At 44.7% G+C, this 15,829-nt stretch overlaps 1 protein-coding gene and 1 long non-coding RNA gene across 7 annotated transcripts in view; one reads left to right on the top strand and one right to left on the bottom strand.

Moving 5' to 3' along the window:
* The window catches only part of EIF2AK4 (eukaryotic translation initiation factor 2 alpha kinase 4), a 102,787-nt gene that overhangs the window by 16,450 nt on the left and 70,508 nt on the right, over window positions 1-15,829 (bottom strand). For all 6 annotated transcript variants that reach the window (XR_012022959.1, XM_072809693.1, XM_072809691.1 and 3 more), the window contains 8 exons: window positions 14,166-14,215; window positions 12,881-13,049; window positions 11,511-11,627; window positions 8,960-9,025; window positions 6,315-6,485; window positions 5,679-5,813; window positions 1,881-1,988; window positions 1,149-1,277 (listed from right to left, as the gene is read on the bottom strand). Coding sequence is in view for 5 of the 6 variants with exons in the window: in XM_072809693.1 (XP_072665794.1) it covers window positions 1,149-1,277; window positions 1,881-1,988; window positions 5,679-5,813; window positions 6,315-6,485; window positions 8,960-9,025; window positions 11,511-11,627; window positions 12,881-13,049; window positions 14,166-14,215 (945 nt within the window). In the remaining variant the exon portion in view is untranslated. The remainder of the gene's footprint in view (window positions 1-1,148; window positions 1,278-1,880; window positions 1,989-5,678; window positions 5,814-6,314; window positions 6,486-8,959; window positions 9,026-11,510; window positions 11,628-12,880; window positions 13,050-14,165; window positions 14,216-15,829) is intronic.
* The window catches only part of LOC140623316 (uncharacterized), a 39,181-nt gene that overhangs the window by 21,903 nt on the left and 1,449 nt on the right, over window positions 1-15,829 (top strand). The window lies entirely within an intron of this gene.

Genomic DNA, 15,829 nt, shown 5'->3' with positions numbered 1-15,829 from the left:
AACATTACACAGTACACACACATACATGAAAAGGCCTCTGAGGGGCAGCCGCATGGCTTGGCGGTTTAGCGCTGCCTTCGGCCCAGGGCCTGATCCTAGGGACCCCGGGTCAAGTCCCGCGTCAGGCTCCCTGTGTGGACCCTGCTTCTCCCTCTGCCTGTGTCTCTCATGAATAAATAAAATCTTAAAAAAAAAAAAAAGAGAAAAAAAGGCCTTTGAGGAAAGCCAAGGCAACAGTAATAGTGGATGGTACACAGCAGAAGCAAAGCAGGAAGCCACCACACGGCAGAGCAGGACGCCTGCAGGGTCTGTCGCCGTGCAGAACTGAAGGCACGCTTTCTGTGAGGATGCGTTTCTCAAAACAAGGAAACAAATGGAAGAGGATGCTGCTCTGTTGAATGACTTAACATTGGTGCTCAGCCTCCTCACACACACACAGGGATGGCAGGAGGTCCAGAATCCTGTTGGCAGGTGATGTGAAAGGAGCAGGAGGGAGGGTGGGGCCTCTGCTTTCCCAGGCGGCCCTTCATGTCCTGGGCACCTGAGTGTGGGTGGTCACCTGGGAGTGCAGGCCCTTCTGGGATCTGTTGGTGGCAGTGGAGACGCTCTCTAAGGGCCCCCCTTTCTGAAGAGCAGGTGGGTTCAGGGTGGCCACTTTCCTCACTTCCATCCCCAGAGCACCCTGCTGTGGGAGGTCTGAGGATACACAGCCCCACACCCGACACAGAGTGGCTCGGGAAGTGTGGGAGGCTAGATCCTGGCCCTGAAAGGACTGCTGAATGTGAAAGTGGAGGAAGGGACTAGAACGGAGGGATGCAGCAGGCCACTGGGAGCCGGAAACGGGAAGGGAATGGATTCTCCCCCTAAAGCCTCCAGACAGAATGGGCCCTAGCAGACACCTTGATTTGAGCCGAGGGCAGCTGATGTCACACTCCTGAATGCCAGAAATGCCAGATAAGAAGCCTAGATCCTTTTAAACCACTAAACCTGTGGTACTTTGTTACTGTAGCAATCCGAAACACAGGAAGCAACTCTACCCAGAGAGAAGCAGAGTCTAAGAGAACTCTACCCTGAGGCTGGAGCAGACGATTTGCCGTTGCAGCCCTGACTACACACACTCTGCTTGTGGGCACTTTTTGTTTCCTTACCTGTGACCAGTCGTACATGATCTGTGCTGTGATTCCTGCTGACCAAAGTTTCTGGGTTAGGTTGATGGCCCTGGACATGGACATCTGGCCAACACTTACGATCAGGAGGTCACAAGAGCTTATTGTAACCTGGATCAGAAACAGAGTGGTTACGTTTAGAGGAGCGAGACTGTGGGCATATCGGTGAGACCAGCACCAGGAGGGAGGCACCACTCATGTGAAGACAGGCATCCTGAAATCCTGCACAGCAATAGAAGTCTTAGCTTCAAAATGACATAGTAAAAAAAAACAAAACCAAAAAAATCTGACAAAAAGCTTTTATATTAGTCTTTTCAGAAAACTATTTCAGCTATTCTAAGCCATCAGGAAGATATTGTTTTCCTCTGGGAAAGCTAATCTTGTCTGAAATGAAAAGGAAAAAGAACCATTTATAGCTCTGTAGAGTCCAGCAGGATTTCTGAACAAGGGGCTTTGCTAGTCTCTCGACAGCTACAACGCATCAAAGTGCATCAAAAACAAGAGGAACAAGGCCAGGAAAAAATGTGATGAGCTGTCTGAGGTCCCCCAGCTAGAGGCTAAGGATGCAAGGACTGATGCCAAGTCGTGGGCTTGTCTATTGTGGCAAAGGCAACTTCCCGAAGCCTTAGTCTACTGCCACACCCAGGCTCCATATAAATAACTACAAAATGAAAGACAGCCCAGAGCCTGCTGGAAAGCAAAACTGGAACTTACAGGTTCTTCCATGTTGAGGATAGCTGCAGATATCTTGTCTATGGCTATGCTGACCCCAACAGCAGTCGGGACTGGTCCCAGAGCCTGCGGTCCTCTAAACTGGGGAATCTGTGAAGAAAGGCACAGCTCTGCTTATAAAATAGAAAAGAAACTGTAATCACAGGCAAAGCAATGACTGGAAGGCACACATTTGGTAGCAACTTATCATCAAAGGGTTCAACCAAAAAAAAAAGTATGTGTGAGGACCTGGGTCGGGGGAGAGAGAGAGAGAGAGAGAGAAGAGAAGGAAGGGAAGGGAGGGATGGGAGTAAGCACACATGCCAATTTAGGAAAATGCTAACAAATGCTGAATCTAGAGCTACACTGTTCAAGATGGCAGCCACTTAGCCACACATGTGGATTGAGCATCTGAAAAAGGACTAATCCAAACTGACATGAGCTGTCTATAAAATACATAGAGGTTACGAAGACTCCAAGTGGAAACAAAGAGGATATAAAATAGCTCATTAATAATATTTACATGTCTGATTACACGTTGAAATAGTATTTGAGATATATTGGGTTAAATATACACTGATTGCAAAGGCTTAGAAAAATGTAAAATAGCTAAAAAATTTTGAAATTTTTGATTGTATGTTGAAACGTTTTGGGTATTTGGGTTAAATAAGATATATTATTAAATTCCATCTGTTTCTTTTCTTTTTTTTTTCCATCTGTTTCTTTTTACTTGCTGTATGTCACTAGACTATTTATTTATTAATTTTTAAAGATTTTATTTATTTATTCATGAGACGCACACAGAGAGAGGTAGAGACACCAGCAGAGGGAGAAGCAGGCTCCATGCAGGGAGCCCGATGTGGGACTCGGTCCCGGGTCTCCAGGATCACGCCCTAGGCCGAAGGGAGATGCTTAGCCGCTGAGCCTTCCAGGCATTCTTGTCACTAGATAATTTAAAACTATGTACGTCGGTTCTGATTTTGGACCAAGACAGGTAAGAATATTTCTCTCTGCTATTCCTCCTGTTGAGTACAGCTAAAAATCCTGGACATTACTTATAAAACAAATGTAAGAAGGGGCACCTGGGTGGCTCAGTGGTTGAGGGTCTGCCTTTGGCTCAGGGTGTGATCCTGGGGTCCTGGGATCGAGTCCCACATCCGGCTCCCTGCATGGAGCCTGCTTCTCCCTCTGCCTGTGTCTCTGCCTCTTTCTCTGCGTCTCTCATGAATAAATAAGTAAAATCTTTGAAAACAAAACAAAAAACAAATATAAGAAGACTATGAAGTGAAGAAAGGGTGACAAACTGGCTAGGGAACCACAGGATCTGAGGAATAACGTACAGTGACAACCCAGAAACGCCAAAGAGAACCAATGAGAAGCCCCCAGGAAGACCTGCTCTCTTTAGCAAAAAGATCAAGAAAGGGGCGACCTGGCTAAAAGTGTTTATATAATACCTGTCATGTTCTAGCCAAACACCACAGGAAAAAGCATAGGCCTGCCCTTACCAGCAGAGGCCCACATATTCACCCAGATGTCAGCAGCCCCCCTCTTCCACCAGGCCCCAGCAGGGTGGCATGACAAAAGATGACTAAATGGGAGGCAGGACTTTCTTTTCTGCCTGAGGTATTACACCTGCCCCCTAAACAGTGTCACTGGAGGCCAGGAACTGAAGGATTTCAGACCCTCACCTCCACCCAAGCAGTAACGAGGTCACCCTCCCTGTGGAGGTGGTGCTGGAGGTGGCTGAGTGGGAAGCTAGAACTTCCTCTGCTCTCCAGGAGTCTCCTGCTACCTCCCCATCCCTCCACACAGTCCCAGTAGAGGAATGTGGCATCACTAACAAGATACCCCTCCCACCCTTGGGATGCTGAAGCAAGCTCAGTAAGGAACCTAGATCTTGACCCTCGACCAACTGCCACTACTGCTGTGCTATCAGAGGAGGCCTGCTAAACCAGAAGACCTAGCTTAGCTCTGGAGTCTTTTTTTTTTTAATTTTTAAAAGATTTTTATTTATTTATGCATGATAGACATAGAGAGAGAGAGAGAGGCAGAGACACAGGCAGAGGGAGAGGCAGGCTCCATGCCGGGAGCCCAACGTGGGACTCGATCCTGGGACTCCAGGATCACGCCCTGGGCCAAAGGCAGGCGCTAAACTGCTGAGCCACCCAAGGATCCCCAGCTCCGGAGTCTTGTAACAGAATATATAAAATATCCCGGGGAAAGTGAAAATCATGCACCATGGCAAGAAGCAAGAAATGTGTAAGGAAAGACAATCAACAGACACCAAAAACAAGATGATACACGTGTTGGAAATCTCTGACAAGGATTTTAAAATGACCACCAAAAAATCCTTCAACAAGTATTACGAATAGGGAAGGAGAAGAAGAAAAAGGAAGAAGAGGAAGAGGAGGAAGAAGAGGAAGAAGAGGAAGAAAGAAGGATGAGGAGGAAGAAGAAGTCTCAGCAAAGAAGAAGAAGAATGAAAAACCTGGATGGGCTCAACAGAGAATGGGGGAAACCAGTGGAAATAACCAATGAAACTGAAGATGAAACAGTAGAAACTATTCAATCTGAAGATGAGAGAAAACAGACTGTAAGGCAAAAGGCCCCAGAACCTCAGGGATATAACAAAAACCCGAACTTTGTCATCAAAGTCCTAGAAAGAGAGCAAAAAGAAGGGGAGACATAAGAGCTATTAGAATAATATGCTGGAAATCTGCCTTTATGGGACTGGGGGGAGGGACGGGTGGGGGCATGCAACAGAAAACCTTGTTGCTGCCTCCCATTCAGCCCACTCTGGGGCCTCTTACTACTTGGGTGGAGGCGAGGGTCTGAAATCTTCTGGTTCCTGGCCTCCAGTGACACTGTTTGCACCACCCCAGGCAGATATGAAAATCTTAGCTCCCATTTAATCTCCGATGCTACCCTGCTGGGGCTTGGTGGAAGCCCACACTGGAAAAAGGCATAAACCTCCAGATTCAAGAAGCTGAGATAACCCCAAAGAGTGTAAATCCAAAGAAAATCATGCCAAGACACATCATGATCAAATTTCAAACTAAAGACAAAGAAAAAAAAAATCTTAAAAGCACTGAGTGAAAACCAACTTTCCTATAAGGGAAAATTCAAATAACAGCATATTTCCCATTAGAAATCAGAAATTTCAGTTAAGAACACAGACTTTCTTCTCGAATTTCTCAGAGTTTGACAGTTGAAGCAAAAAGCCTAACCCTGTCTGATGTGGATCTCAATGTATGGAGAGGAAACATTTAAGAAAAATTATATATTATAAATGGGGGGACACGTAAAGGGACTTCCAGAGAGGTAAAGGTTCTGTACTTCACTTGAACTAGTAAATATCAGCACCAACGTATCTATATGGCGACAGAAGAGCTCTTAATCCTGATTGGGGTGCTGGTTACGGACTCCACACACGTGACAGAATGGTACAGAATTACACACGTACAGTGTAACCAATGTCCATGACCTGCTTTTGATATTTTATTATAGTTATGCCAGATTCAACCATTCACAGAAACTCAGTGAAAGGTACACAAGATCCCTCTGTACTGTTTTTGCAAACCTATAAAACTTTCCTGTAAACCTGTAACTATTTTAAAATAAAAGTTAAAAACACTACAAATGTGGTTCCGGTACATTTTATTCCTAGATAAAAGGCATGAAGGTGTTCAATTATACCACTGGTTCAATTTTTCTGAAGGTTTGGAAGACTTAAAAATACTAATGTGAGAAAGAAAGGAGATTAAGCCAGAATAAATCAACGAATACAGGGCAAGCCCTCACCAGCAGGTCGTATCTGCCTCCAGCTGCAAGGATTTCTGAAATAGCCCTTTGCCTCCGTCTGATGACCGCCACAAACTGGAAGATGACTCCGTTGTGCTGCTGTACTTTGTAAACCAAGCCCAAGTTGATCAAGACCTGTGAAGTACAATCCCACACAAACATGTCAGGGGCACGGTTTTCCATCAGTAGCATCACAGCAATCAGGAAGATGTCTAAGTATAGCCTGCCAGGCAAGAGAAACTCTGCTCTCTTCAAGAATCGCCACTTTGGGGCACCTGGGTGGCTCAGTGGTTGCCTTTGGCTCAGGTCATGATCCCAGGGTCCTGGGATCGAGTCCCACATCAGGGTCTCCATAGGGAGCCTGTATTTCCCATGAATAAATAAATAAAATTTTAAGAAAAAAAAAATCACCACTTCACGGAGGTTAACTGACATCAGACCTGCTGTACTACAGGAATCATGAAACTTCCAGGGACATTCTGATTGAAGCCACAACTATCACTAGAAATCACACATTCCAAAATGGAGAAACCAGGATTCTGGAAGAACGAAACACCTACTAGCATTAGCCCAAAAAACCCACTTCCCCCTGCGCTAACACTACAGATCCATGGTACAATCCAACAGTTGCCAAACCTGTAACTTGATGCCGAGTTTCTTCAACAGCCCAATGATCTCCTCTAAGTCTTTCAAGCCATACTTCACCAGTTGGGCAACACCTGTTTTCTGTTTTATTAATGAATTTATTGCTGGTGTTAGATCTTGCAAATCTCCCTTCTGCTCAATGAATTTGTAGAGTCGACACAGCTGGAAAGCAAACAAGGCACATTTAGCTTCCAATCCACGCAAGGAGGACGCACGCTGCACGGGGTCTCCACACACAAGGGACACAGCAGAGCTCCTGCACCTCCACGAAGAGCAATTCTGTGGTCAGAGGCGATTTTAACCTTTACTGGGAACCTGGCTGAGGATTATCCTTCCCAGGAACTCAAAAGCATCTCACAAAAGTGCTCTGGGCACTTACTCTCCCAGCTAATACTAGCTGAGCCGCCATTACAAGGTTTCCAAGCCAGAATTGTCCTCTTCACCTTCCTCGTGGTCATCAATTCCAGTTACTGCAGGCACAGAAATGGGGGATGGAGGCAGATGATGCAGGAAAAGTCTGACTATTCCTAATTCTACTCTGAAAAAGCCAGAAACCCCGCCTCCTCCTTTTGCTTGAATAAGTCCTGTTTGGAGCCTTGGGGTGCCACTTGGGTGTCACCTCCCACAGACAACCTCCTGATCCTTCCCTCCCTCTGGCTCGCACCTCCATCCCAGCTCCCACAGGAGGGCAATGGCTAGAGGTTATCTGTAGGCCAGGGCCACCCAGTCCCTGACACACAGCAGGTAGAGGAAGAAGTAACTAAGGTCATAAACTGGAAAGACAATCTCCACTGTAGCTACTGGGAGTTAAATACAATTATAGCTATTTTAAGACTCTACAAGCATAACCTGGTTCAATGATAAATTGGTGCATGGAAACTAAGAGCTGAATGAAGACTCAGCTTAATCCAGTTTCATATAATAATCATAAACCACATGTATGTTTTAAAAATCCAAAAAGTAATATAATCTCAATTTCTTTAGTATATTAAATGTTTTTCTTCTTAAAAACTTATTCCTTCTCAAATTTTAACATTGAATTACCCCATTAATAAACTACTACTACTACTAGAATCAATAACTCAAGATTTGTGTCCTCACCTCAGCATCAACAAACTCCATGTGACTGGGCCTGAGGTGCCCCATCCGTGAAATCCAAAGACTGGGCCAGACACTGGCTTGCAATATTTCTACTTCCTTTTCTAATATCCTTAGAGTTCCAGTTTTAAATAATGGGAATACCAAATGCCTTTACAAGGTGCTGATTTTTCCATTTTTAAGCTAATCAAATGTACAACTCCAAATGAATGCTGATCATCAAATAACCAGAGGTTTAACAAGAAGAGGATGACATCTGAGCAGCTGACACAGCTACCATGTGCAAGTGTGAAATATGTTTGAAGTGTGACATTAGTCAAAGAACCTTTTGGGCTTGAACGTTCAGGTAAGCAATCACTGGACTCGGCAGTTTCTTGAGCAGATATTCCATGCTATTTATATATGAGATTATTTCTGCTCATAGGTATGTGCTGTGTACATGTCTAGAGGCTTATGGAAATCCTGTGCTTCATATTAAAATATTGTATCATTGGTCACTTTGTGTACCATTAATATCTCCCCCAATACTTAACATCTAAAATTTAACCTGGCTTAATTTCTAGAATCCCTAGGCTCTGTAATCTAGTTTACTCTCCCTACCTAACTGTATGCTACTTGCCCTGAGCTGCTGCCTGTGTGTGCACGTTTTGTTAGAGAGCCGAGGGTAAACAGATACTGCATGGATGCCCCCGTGGCTTTTTAAAGGGCAATATGGATTCAGTTGAAAGCAGCCTGTGGCCTCCTCAGCTGACTCCTTTATATGCTCAGCACTGTGCCCGCCACACTGTAGGTGTCCAAAAGAATGAGCGCCTCTGCACTGTATTTTAATCTATTTTATACGTGAATTTGCTGATCATCACAGGATACGTAATTGAGCGCCCAACCAGAGCTAGAGGGATCCTGGGGAGGTTTCAAAGAAGTACCTCTTCTTATATAAATATTCAGGAAAATGTCAGAAATCCCTGCTGTCTTCAGCTATTCAGTGACTCCATGGAGTGTGGGATACCGTGCCAAACATCAGAGACCAACCTGATGCCTGTTGAGAGAATATGACAAACCTGTTTACCGCACGAGAGATTCCTCATTGCTGCTGGGGTCAAACCTAAGAGTGTAGGAGTAGGAAATGTACCAGAAAAGTAGAGGCTTTAATTCCACTCTGCTGTGTTGGAAGATCGGGGGCCAGTGATGGGGGAAACTCAAATGGATCTGCAGAGCTCTGTGCCCCGCTCTGGTCCCATAGATCTATTTCAGAAGAGGATAACGAGTCCTAGAGCCACTAGCAGGAGGCTCTGCCAGGCACGGCCCTTACAGTCCGAGCAGGATGCTGACCACACAGGGCCCAGTGGCATGGAGAGGCAGGCTTTGATCACAGTGCTGGGCCCTCTGCTCCTGATCCCAGAGGCTGCCACGGCCCGATCAATGCTCAGGGGAAACCGGTCCTGAGGTGCCAGGGAGCAGCATTGCCACACCGCCTCAAAAACGGGGTGACGCTTTCTGGTACAGAGAAAGCTATGATGGCATCATGACAAGATACTTACACTATTAGATGACAGAGACAGATTACAAAACTTGGCTTCCACTTCTCTCCTTGTCAGCTTTTCTGTCTAATGTGGAAGAGAAAGGGGACGAGAGTCACCAAATTTGGCCCTAAACAAGAGATGCAATCTCCAGGCTAATGCTGACAAGTCTACCATCCACATTGGACAAACTGCTCCAAATCATGAAGGATGGATTAATTCTGTGGTTAGAAAATTTTTTTCCAATTCACATGAAACTAACATTTGTCTTTTTAATTTTTTAAAAGATTTTAAGTAATCTCAGTACCCAATGTGGAGCCTGAGCTCACAACCCTGAGATCAAGAGTTGCATGCTCTACTGATGGAGCCAGCCAGGCACCTCTCACATGCATCTTAAAATATGAAAATTCCCAACATAGGGCAGTCCAGGTGGCTCAGCAGTTTAGTGCCGCCTTCAGTGTGATCCTTCAGCGTGATCCTGGAGACCCGGGATCGAGCTCCATGTCGGGCTCCCTGCATGGAGCCTGCTTCTCCCTCTGCCTGTGACTCTGCCTCTCTGTGTGTGTGTGTCTCTCATGAATAAATAAATAAAATCTTAAAAAAAAAAAAAAAGAAAGAAAGAAAATCCCCAACATCGAAGATGAAAGGCAGAAGCTGCCCTTGTTGAATGATGAGACAGCCCAGGGCTGGACAGGCCGAACCAGGGTGTTTCTGTTTGGACAGCGAGGGAGTAAAGGATCGGTGTTCCTCTAACACAAGCCACGTGCAGACGGGCTCTGAGCACTGCACCCAGGCTGGCAGTTAGGCTCTGACTGAGAAACGAACTGGATGACATGAAGCCCCCTTGCACAATCCCTAGGGTTCCTGCCAGTATCCAACTGACACAGTGTGTCTGCTGCTGCCAAAAAGGAGCAGCAATTCTGGGGGAAAAGCACCACTGAGAAACAGTAAAATGAGAGCCCTTGACGTGTACCTGCCACATGAGAGAAAGGCTACTTAGGCTTTTCGGTGTATAGAAAATGGTAAGCCAGCATAGACATCCACGGTCTGTTCTGACTTAGTCATGGACTATATGACTCTATAGGTTATTAAATCTCATGATGCCTCTTATTTATTATAAAAACAATATTTAATATGAAAAGAAATTAACCAACTGAGCCACCTAGGCACTCCTCTAAGTATCTGCCTTCGGCTCACGTCATGATCCCAGGGTCCTGGGATCGAGCCCCGCATGGGGGTGGTCTCTACTCAGACTGCTTTTCCCTCTCCCTCTGCTTTTTATTTATTTATTTATTTATTTATTTATTTATTTATTTATTTATTTATTTATTTATTCATTCATTCATTCATTCATTCATTCATTTATTTATTTATTTAGAGAGGGAGAGAGAGAGAGAGAGAGAGGCAGAGACACAGGCAGAGGGAGAAGCAGGCTCCATGCAGGAAGCCTGATTTGCGACTTGATTCCGGATCTCCAGGATCACACTCAGGGCTGCAGGCGGCGCTAAACCACTGTGCCACTGGGGCTGCCCTCCCTCTGCTCTTGTGCTCTCACTTGCTCTCGCTCTCTCTCTCTCTCACTCTCAAATAAAGTCTCGAAAGAAAGAAAGAAAGAAAGAAAGAAAGAAAGAAAGAAAGAAAGAAAGAAAGAGAAAGAAAGAAAAGAAAGAAAAGAAAAGAAAAGAAAAGAAAAGAAAAGAAAAGAAAGAAAGAAAGAAAGAAAGAAAGAAAGAAAGAAAGAAAGAAAGAAAGAAAGAAATTAGAAAAGATAAGCATTCACCTTCATCCCAGCACCTTAACACTATCAAAAATTTTCAGTGATGGGGCACCTGACTGGCTCAGTGGTTGAGTGTCTGCCTTTGGCTCAGGTCGTGATCCTGGATCCTGGGGTCGAGTTCCACATCAGGCTCCTCACAGGGAACCTGCTTCTCCCTCGGCCTGTGCCTCTGCCTCTCCCTCTGTGTGTCTATTATTAATAAATAAAAATAAAATCTTAAAAAAAATAAATAAATAAAAATTTCAGTGGTTCCTCTCTAGGCTCTGCACACAAGCTAGAGAGCAATGAATACTATGATGTGGTTAACTTAGGCCAGCCCCCCAGGAAGGAGGTATTGAATGAGGCTCTACCTGAGGTCTAAACCATTCTCCCCCGATTCAACCAAAAATCCAAATGACCAAATCTATAAATGGCTTTACTGATCAGTATAGGTGGATTGGAAGAATTAAGTGGAAGGCATAAGCCTTTTATTCTTAATACAATCATTCCCTCCAATTGTTTTTTTTTTTTTTTTTTAAGATTTTATTTATTTATTCATGAGACACAGAGAGGCAGAGACATAGGCAGAGGGAGAAGCAGGCTCCCTCTGGGACTAGATCCCAGGACCCTGGGATCATGCCCTGAGCCAAAGCAGACGCTCAACCACTGAGCCACCCAGGCGTCCCCAATTGTTACTTTAGAGAAAAGAGGCAAGGAGATAAAACTCCCAATTCAGTCTTATGGTTACATCACTAAGAAAATACTTATTAACTATCATTATGCTTCAGTATCAAGTGGAAGTAACTAAATGCTTACCACTGCATCATATAGAATAACATAGACTTGACTGAGTTTATCTTCTGGGATCCCACAGTGTAAGAAGATTGCTTTCAATAACATGGTGTGGTTCAAGTAAATACTGTAATTTCTTTCCTAGGATATGAATGAAAAATTATTAGTTTAATTATAAAAGCAGGACAGGTACATGATCAAATCCAGAATCATTCCACCAACTTACCATCCAGGCTGGGGATCGCGGAAGGATTGAATTTTTGCATATTGCCTTCTGGCTTATATTTTCACAAATATTCTTTTTATATTGTCATAATCAAAGAGTGTAATAGAATCAAATCCTTCTAAAACACTTTGGTCAGGGTGCCTGGGTGGCTCGGTTGGTTGGGGGTCTGTCTTCGGCTCAGGTCATGAACCCAGGTTTCTGGGATCAAGCTGTGCCTCAGGCTCCTTGCTCAGTGAAGGGTCAGCTTCTCCTCTGCCCCTCCCTCTAGGGGCTTGCTCTCCCTCTCAGATAAATAAATAAAATCTTTACAAAATTAAAAAAAAATAAAACACTTTGGTCCTCGGCTGTGGTGAAAAGCCTGGAGGAGTTCACAGAGGTATCAGCATGGGAGAGGACCTGGTTCAACAGCAAACGACACTTAGGGACAGGCTGGTGGAAGCACCGTCATCACTTTTGTCCACCCGAGCTGATTCGCGAGCTTGCACTGAGCTGTGTGCAGCAGGGTGCACAGAAAAGTGGACACATCGGCTCTGCCCTCAGTGAGCAGGAGATGTCTCACCTCAAGGGCTGTGAGGGTGGAGAAGGAAAGGTGGCTGGCCAATCGATGAGGGAGCAGTCAGGCTTCCGGGACAGAAGGCTCGCAAACGGTGGCTGGGAAGACAAGTCTTGCTAGACAAGGAACACCGTGACTGGCACGGTGGTGGGGGTGAGCGGCCCCGGGTGTGGGACCCAGAGAGAAGGCCTGAGGACAGTAGTCTCCGCTGGCGTGGAAGGAGGCCAGCTCGATGGAAAGTGAAGCTGGGGAGCTAAGAGACAGGGTGGGGCGCAGGAAGGGGCCACAGAGGGTTCAGAACTGGGTGGACACACTAAAAAGCATCGTAGGAATTCTAGCTAATTTCTTGTGTTTTGGAAGAATGGGCCAAGCAACCACACCTTTCCCCAAAACAGATGAAAACAGAACCCATTCCTGTCAAGGCGGAGGGAAGAGCCTGAGATAAACCCAAAAATAACCTCATTAAATTCTTATCAGTTACTTAAGTCAAACGTGACCCACTGCTGGCACTAACGGAGGGGCACTTCTGTTGTAGTCAAGCCCTCTTGCCTGCCACCCTCCCTGGGTCACAGACCCTAGCAGGTGGCCCCAGAATGTCAGACTTGAGAAAGTAACCTGCAGTGCCGGGAACTCCTGGATGATCTCACAGATCGTGTAGATGACTTCAGCAGTGGGCAGAGAGCTGTTGGTGGTAGACGTAACAATGTCAAATGCACATTCCAGAAGTTCTTTGGGATGAAATCGGTCTAACTTGCGAGGTCTGAAGACACGTTCTATGCAGTAACTGGAGGGAGAAACCCAGATGTAAAAGGTCACTGCTTACTGGAATCAAATAGGTGTAAGAGATTGTTGAACGAGAGAAAAGAAATATGAGAAAATGAATCAGTGGTATGATCAAGGGACCTTAAAGACAGACTTGGGTGCCAATTCCTATGGGGGTACTGCTATTAAACTAGGGGACTACATTTTTTTTAATGTATGAAATAGAGATGAAATTGCACACAAGAAATAATTTTACCTTTAGTACTTACTCTCTAGAGGGATACACCTTAGGACTATGACTATTAATTAATTGTTCACTTGCAGCAGAGAATTAAAGCACATAAAGCACTCTGACTTCATTTGACGAAAGGCGCTTTGAAGCAGGGTGCCTCGCTGACAACAATACTGCTCCAATTTATGAAGATCTCACTGTTTGACCCCTGCGGGGTATGAATGTACAGAAAAACCTTTTCCACTGCTAAGTGCCTGGAGGTCTGGAGTGTTCCGCACTCCTGCTGGGTTTACTCCATGTCTCTACAAGCAGTTTTTGTTCAGTTACCTGTGTAGGCAGTTTTCACACAGAGACCGTTGGCCATTTGTCCCTCCAATTAACTTTTAAAAGGGGCCATCTGTGATCCAGAACAGCCAGATGTTTTTGTCAAGCAACCATTTGTGAAAATAATTAGTTATGTTGCTTGGAAAGTTTAGAGGGCACAGGATAGACCACAAGAGCTTCAGGGTACCTCCCCAATAGCTATGTCTCCTTTAAAGAGAAGGCCTGGCACCTGGGTGGCTCAGTGGTTGAACGTCTGCCTTTGGCTCAGGTCATGATCCCAGGGTCCTGGGATTGAGCCCCACATCGGGCTCCCTGCTCTGTGGGGAGTCTTATCCATCTCCCTCTGCCTGCCACTCCCCCTGCTTGTGCTCTCTCTCTAAAATAAATAAAAACTTTAAAATAAATAAGGCAGAGAGTTTTTGTCACCCTAAAAAGGGGTACTGTGGATGGGCATTTTGACCATATTCCAAACCCATTATTTCAAGCCCCAAATTCTTTGCTGTGTGAGGATCACAAATGATAAAACATTTTTCCTTAGTTTCTCTCCCACATCCACCAAATGAAACCCCCATTGTTTCATACCGTTTCAAATTCAATATATTATTTCTTGCCACATATCTTGCAAAAGGAACCTGAAAAACAAAGGTTCAAAGATCAATGTTGAAATGTGCCAACAACTCCTTGGTTTTAATTTATTTTTATTTATTTATTTTTTAAAAGATTTTATTTATTCATGAGAGACAGAGAGAGAGAGAGAGGCAGAGACACAGGCAGAGGGAGAAGCAGGCTCCATGCAGGGAGCCCGACATGGGACTCAATCCCGGGACTCCAGGATCACGCCCTGGGCAGAAGGCAGGCGCTAAACTGCTGAGCTACCCAGGGATCCCCTGCTCTGTCCAATTTTATTACGCCAAATTAAAATCAGTGCAAATTATCTGTGAATTTTTTCCCCTTTATCTATTTTGTCCATTTCCCCACCCACCGCCTCTCTGGCAATCAGTAGTGTGTTCTCTGTATTTAAGAGTCTGGGTTTTTTGTTTTGTTTTGTTCTTCAGATTCCACATAAAAGTGAAATCATACAATATTTATCTTCCTCAGGCTTATTTTACTTAGCATAAAACCCTCTAGTTCCATCATGTTGTTGCAAATGGCAAGATTTCATTCTTTTTATGGCTGAGTAACATTCCATTGTATGTATACATACTACATCTTCATTATCCATGGACATGGGCTGTTTCCATATCTTAGCTACTGTAAATAATGTGAATTATGTAAAAATCTGAAATGTTTTTTAAAGTGCCATTTATGATAATGCATTCAAAATGGGTCTTATCTCTTATGGTGAATTCTGTGATTTTTCCCATGCTATCCTAGGTGAAATTCTTACCCAGCCACTAATCATAACCACAACTTGTAAAATCATTGTTAGATTATTCCAAGAAGTCTGACATTGTACATTAACTATGGATCAAATTCTCAAAGGGTAGTCATTTTTTATCTGAGGGGAATTACTGTCAGCTCAGAAAAAGGGAGCTAATGTTTAAAAATGTTAACTTTAGGGGCATTGGGGTGGTTCATCAGTCAAGTGTCCACCTCTTGACTTCAGCTCAGGTCATGATTTTGGGGTCGTGAGACAGAGCCCCATGTTGGCCTCTGTGCTCAGAGAGAAGTCTGCTTGAGATTCTCTCCCCTGCCCCTACCCCTACCCTACCCTCTCATGCACTCGCATGTTCTATCAAATGAACAAATAAATCTTTTTTAAAAAATCTGCACCTAGGGATGCCTGGGTGGCTCAGCAGTTGAGCATCTGCTTTCGGCTCAGGTGGTGATCCCAGGGTCCTGGGATCGAGTCCTGCATCGGGCTCCCTGTGGGGAGCCTGTTTCTCCCTCTGCCTCTCTCTGTGTGTCTCTCATGAATAAATGAATAAACTTTTTTTTTAAGATTTTATTTATTCATGAGAGACATAGAAAGAGAGAGGGGCAGAGACAAAGGCAGAGGGAGAAGCAGGCTCCATGCAGGGAGCTCAATGTGGGACTCGATCTCGGGACTCCAGGATCACGCCCTGGGCCAAAGGCAGGCGCTAAACCACTGAGCCACCCAGGGATCCAAATAAATAAAATCTTAACAAAAAATCTGCACCTTAGTGTCCTAATGTTAGTCAGTTTTAAGTATAGCAATTTAAATATCCTGATCAGTCCCATGGGTGAAGTTGAGATACCTTTGCTTCGCATTTTCTTATTATGCA

Source organism: Canis lupus, chromosome 32 (genome assembly GCF_048164855.1).
Source record: "Canis lupus baileyi chromosome 32, mCanLup2.hap1, whole genome shotgun sequence".
Lineage (NCBI taxonomy): Eukaryota > Metazoa > Chordata > Mammalia > Carnivora > Canidae > Canis > Canis lupus.
This window is presented reverse-complemented; position numbering and strand designations above follow the sequence as displayed.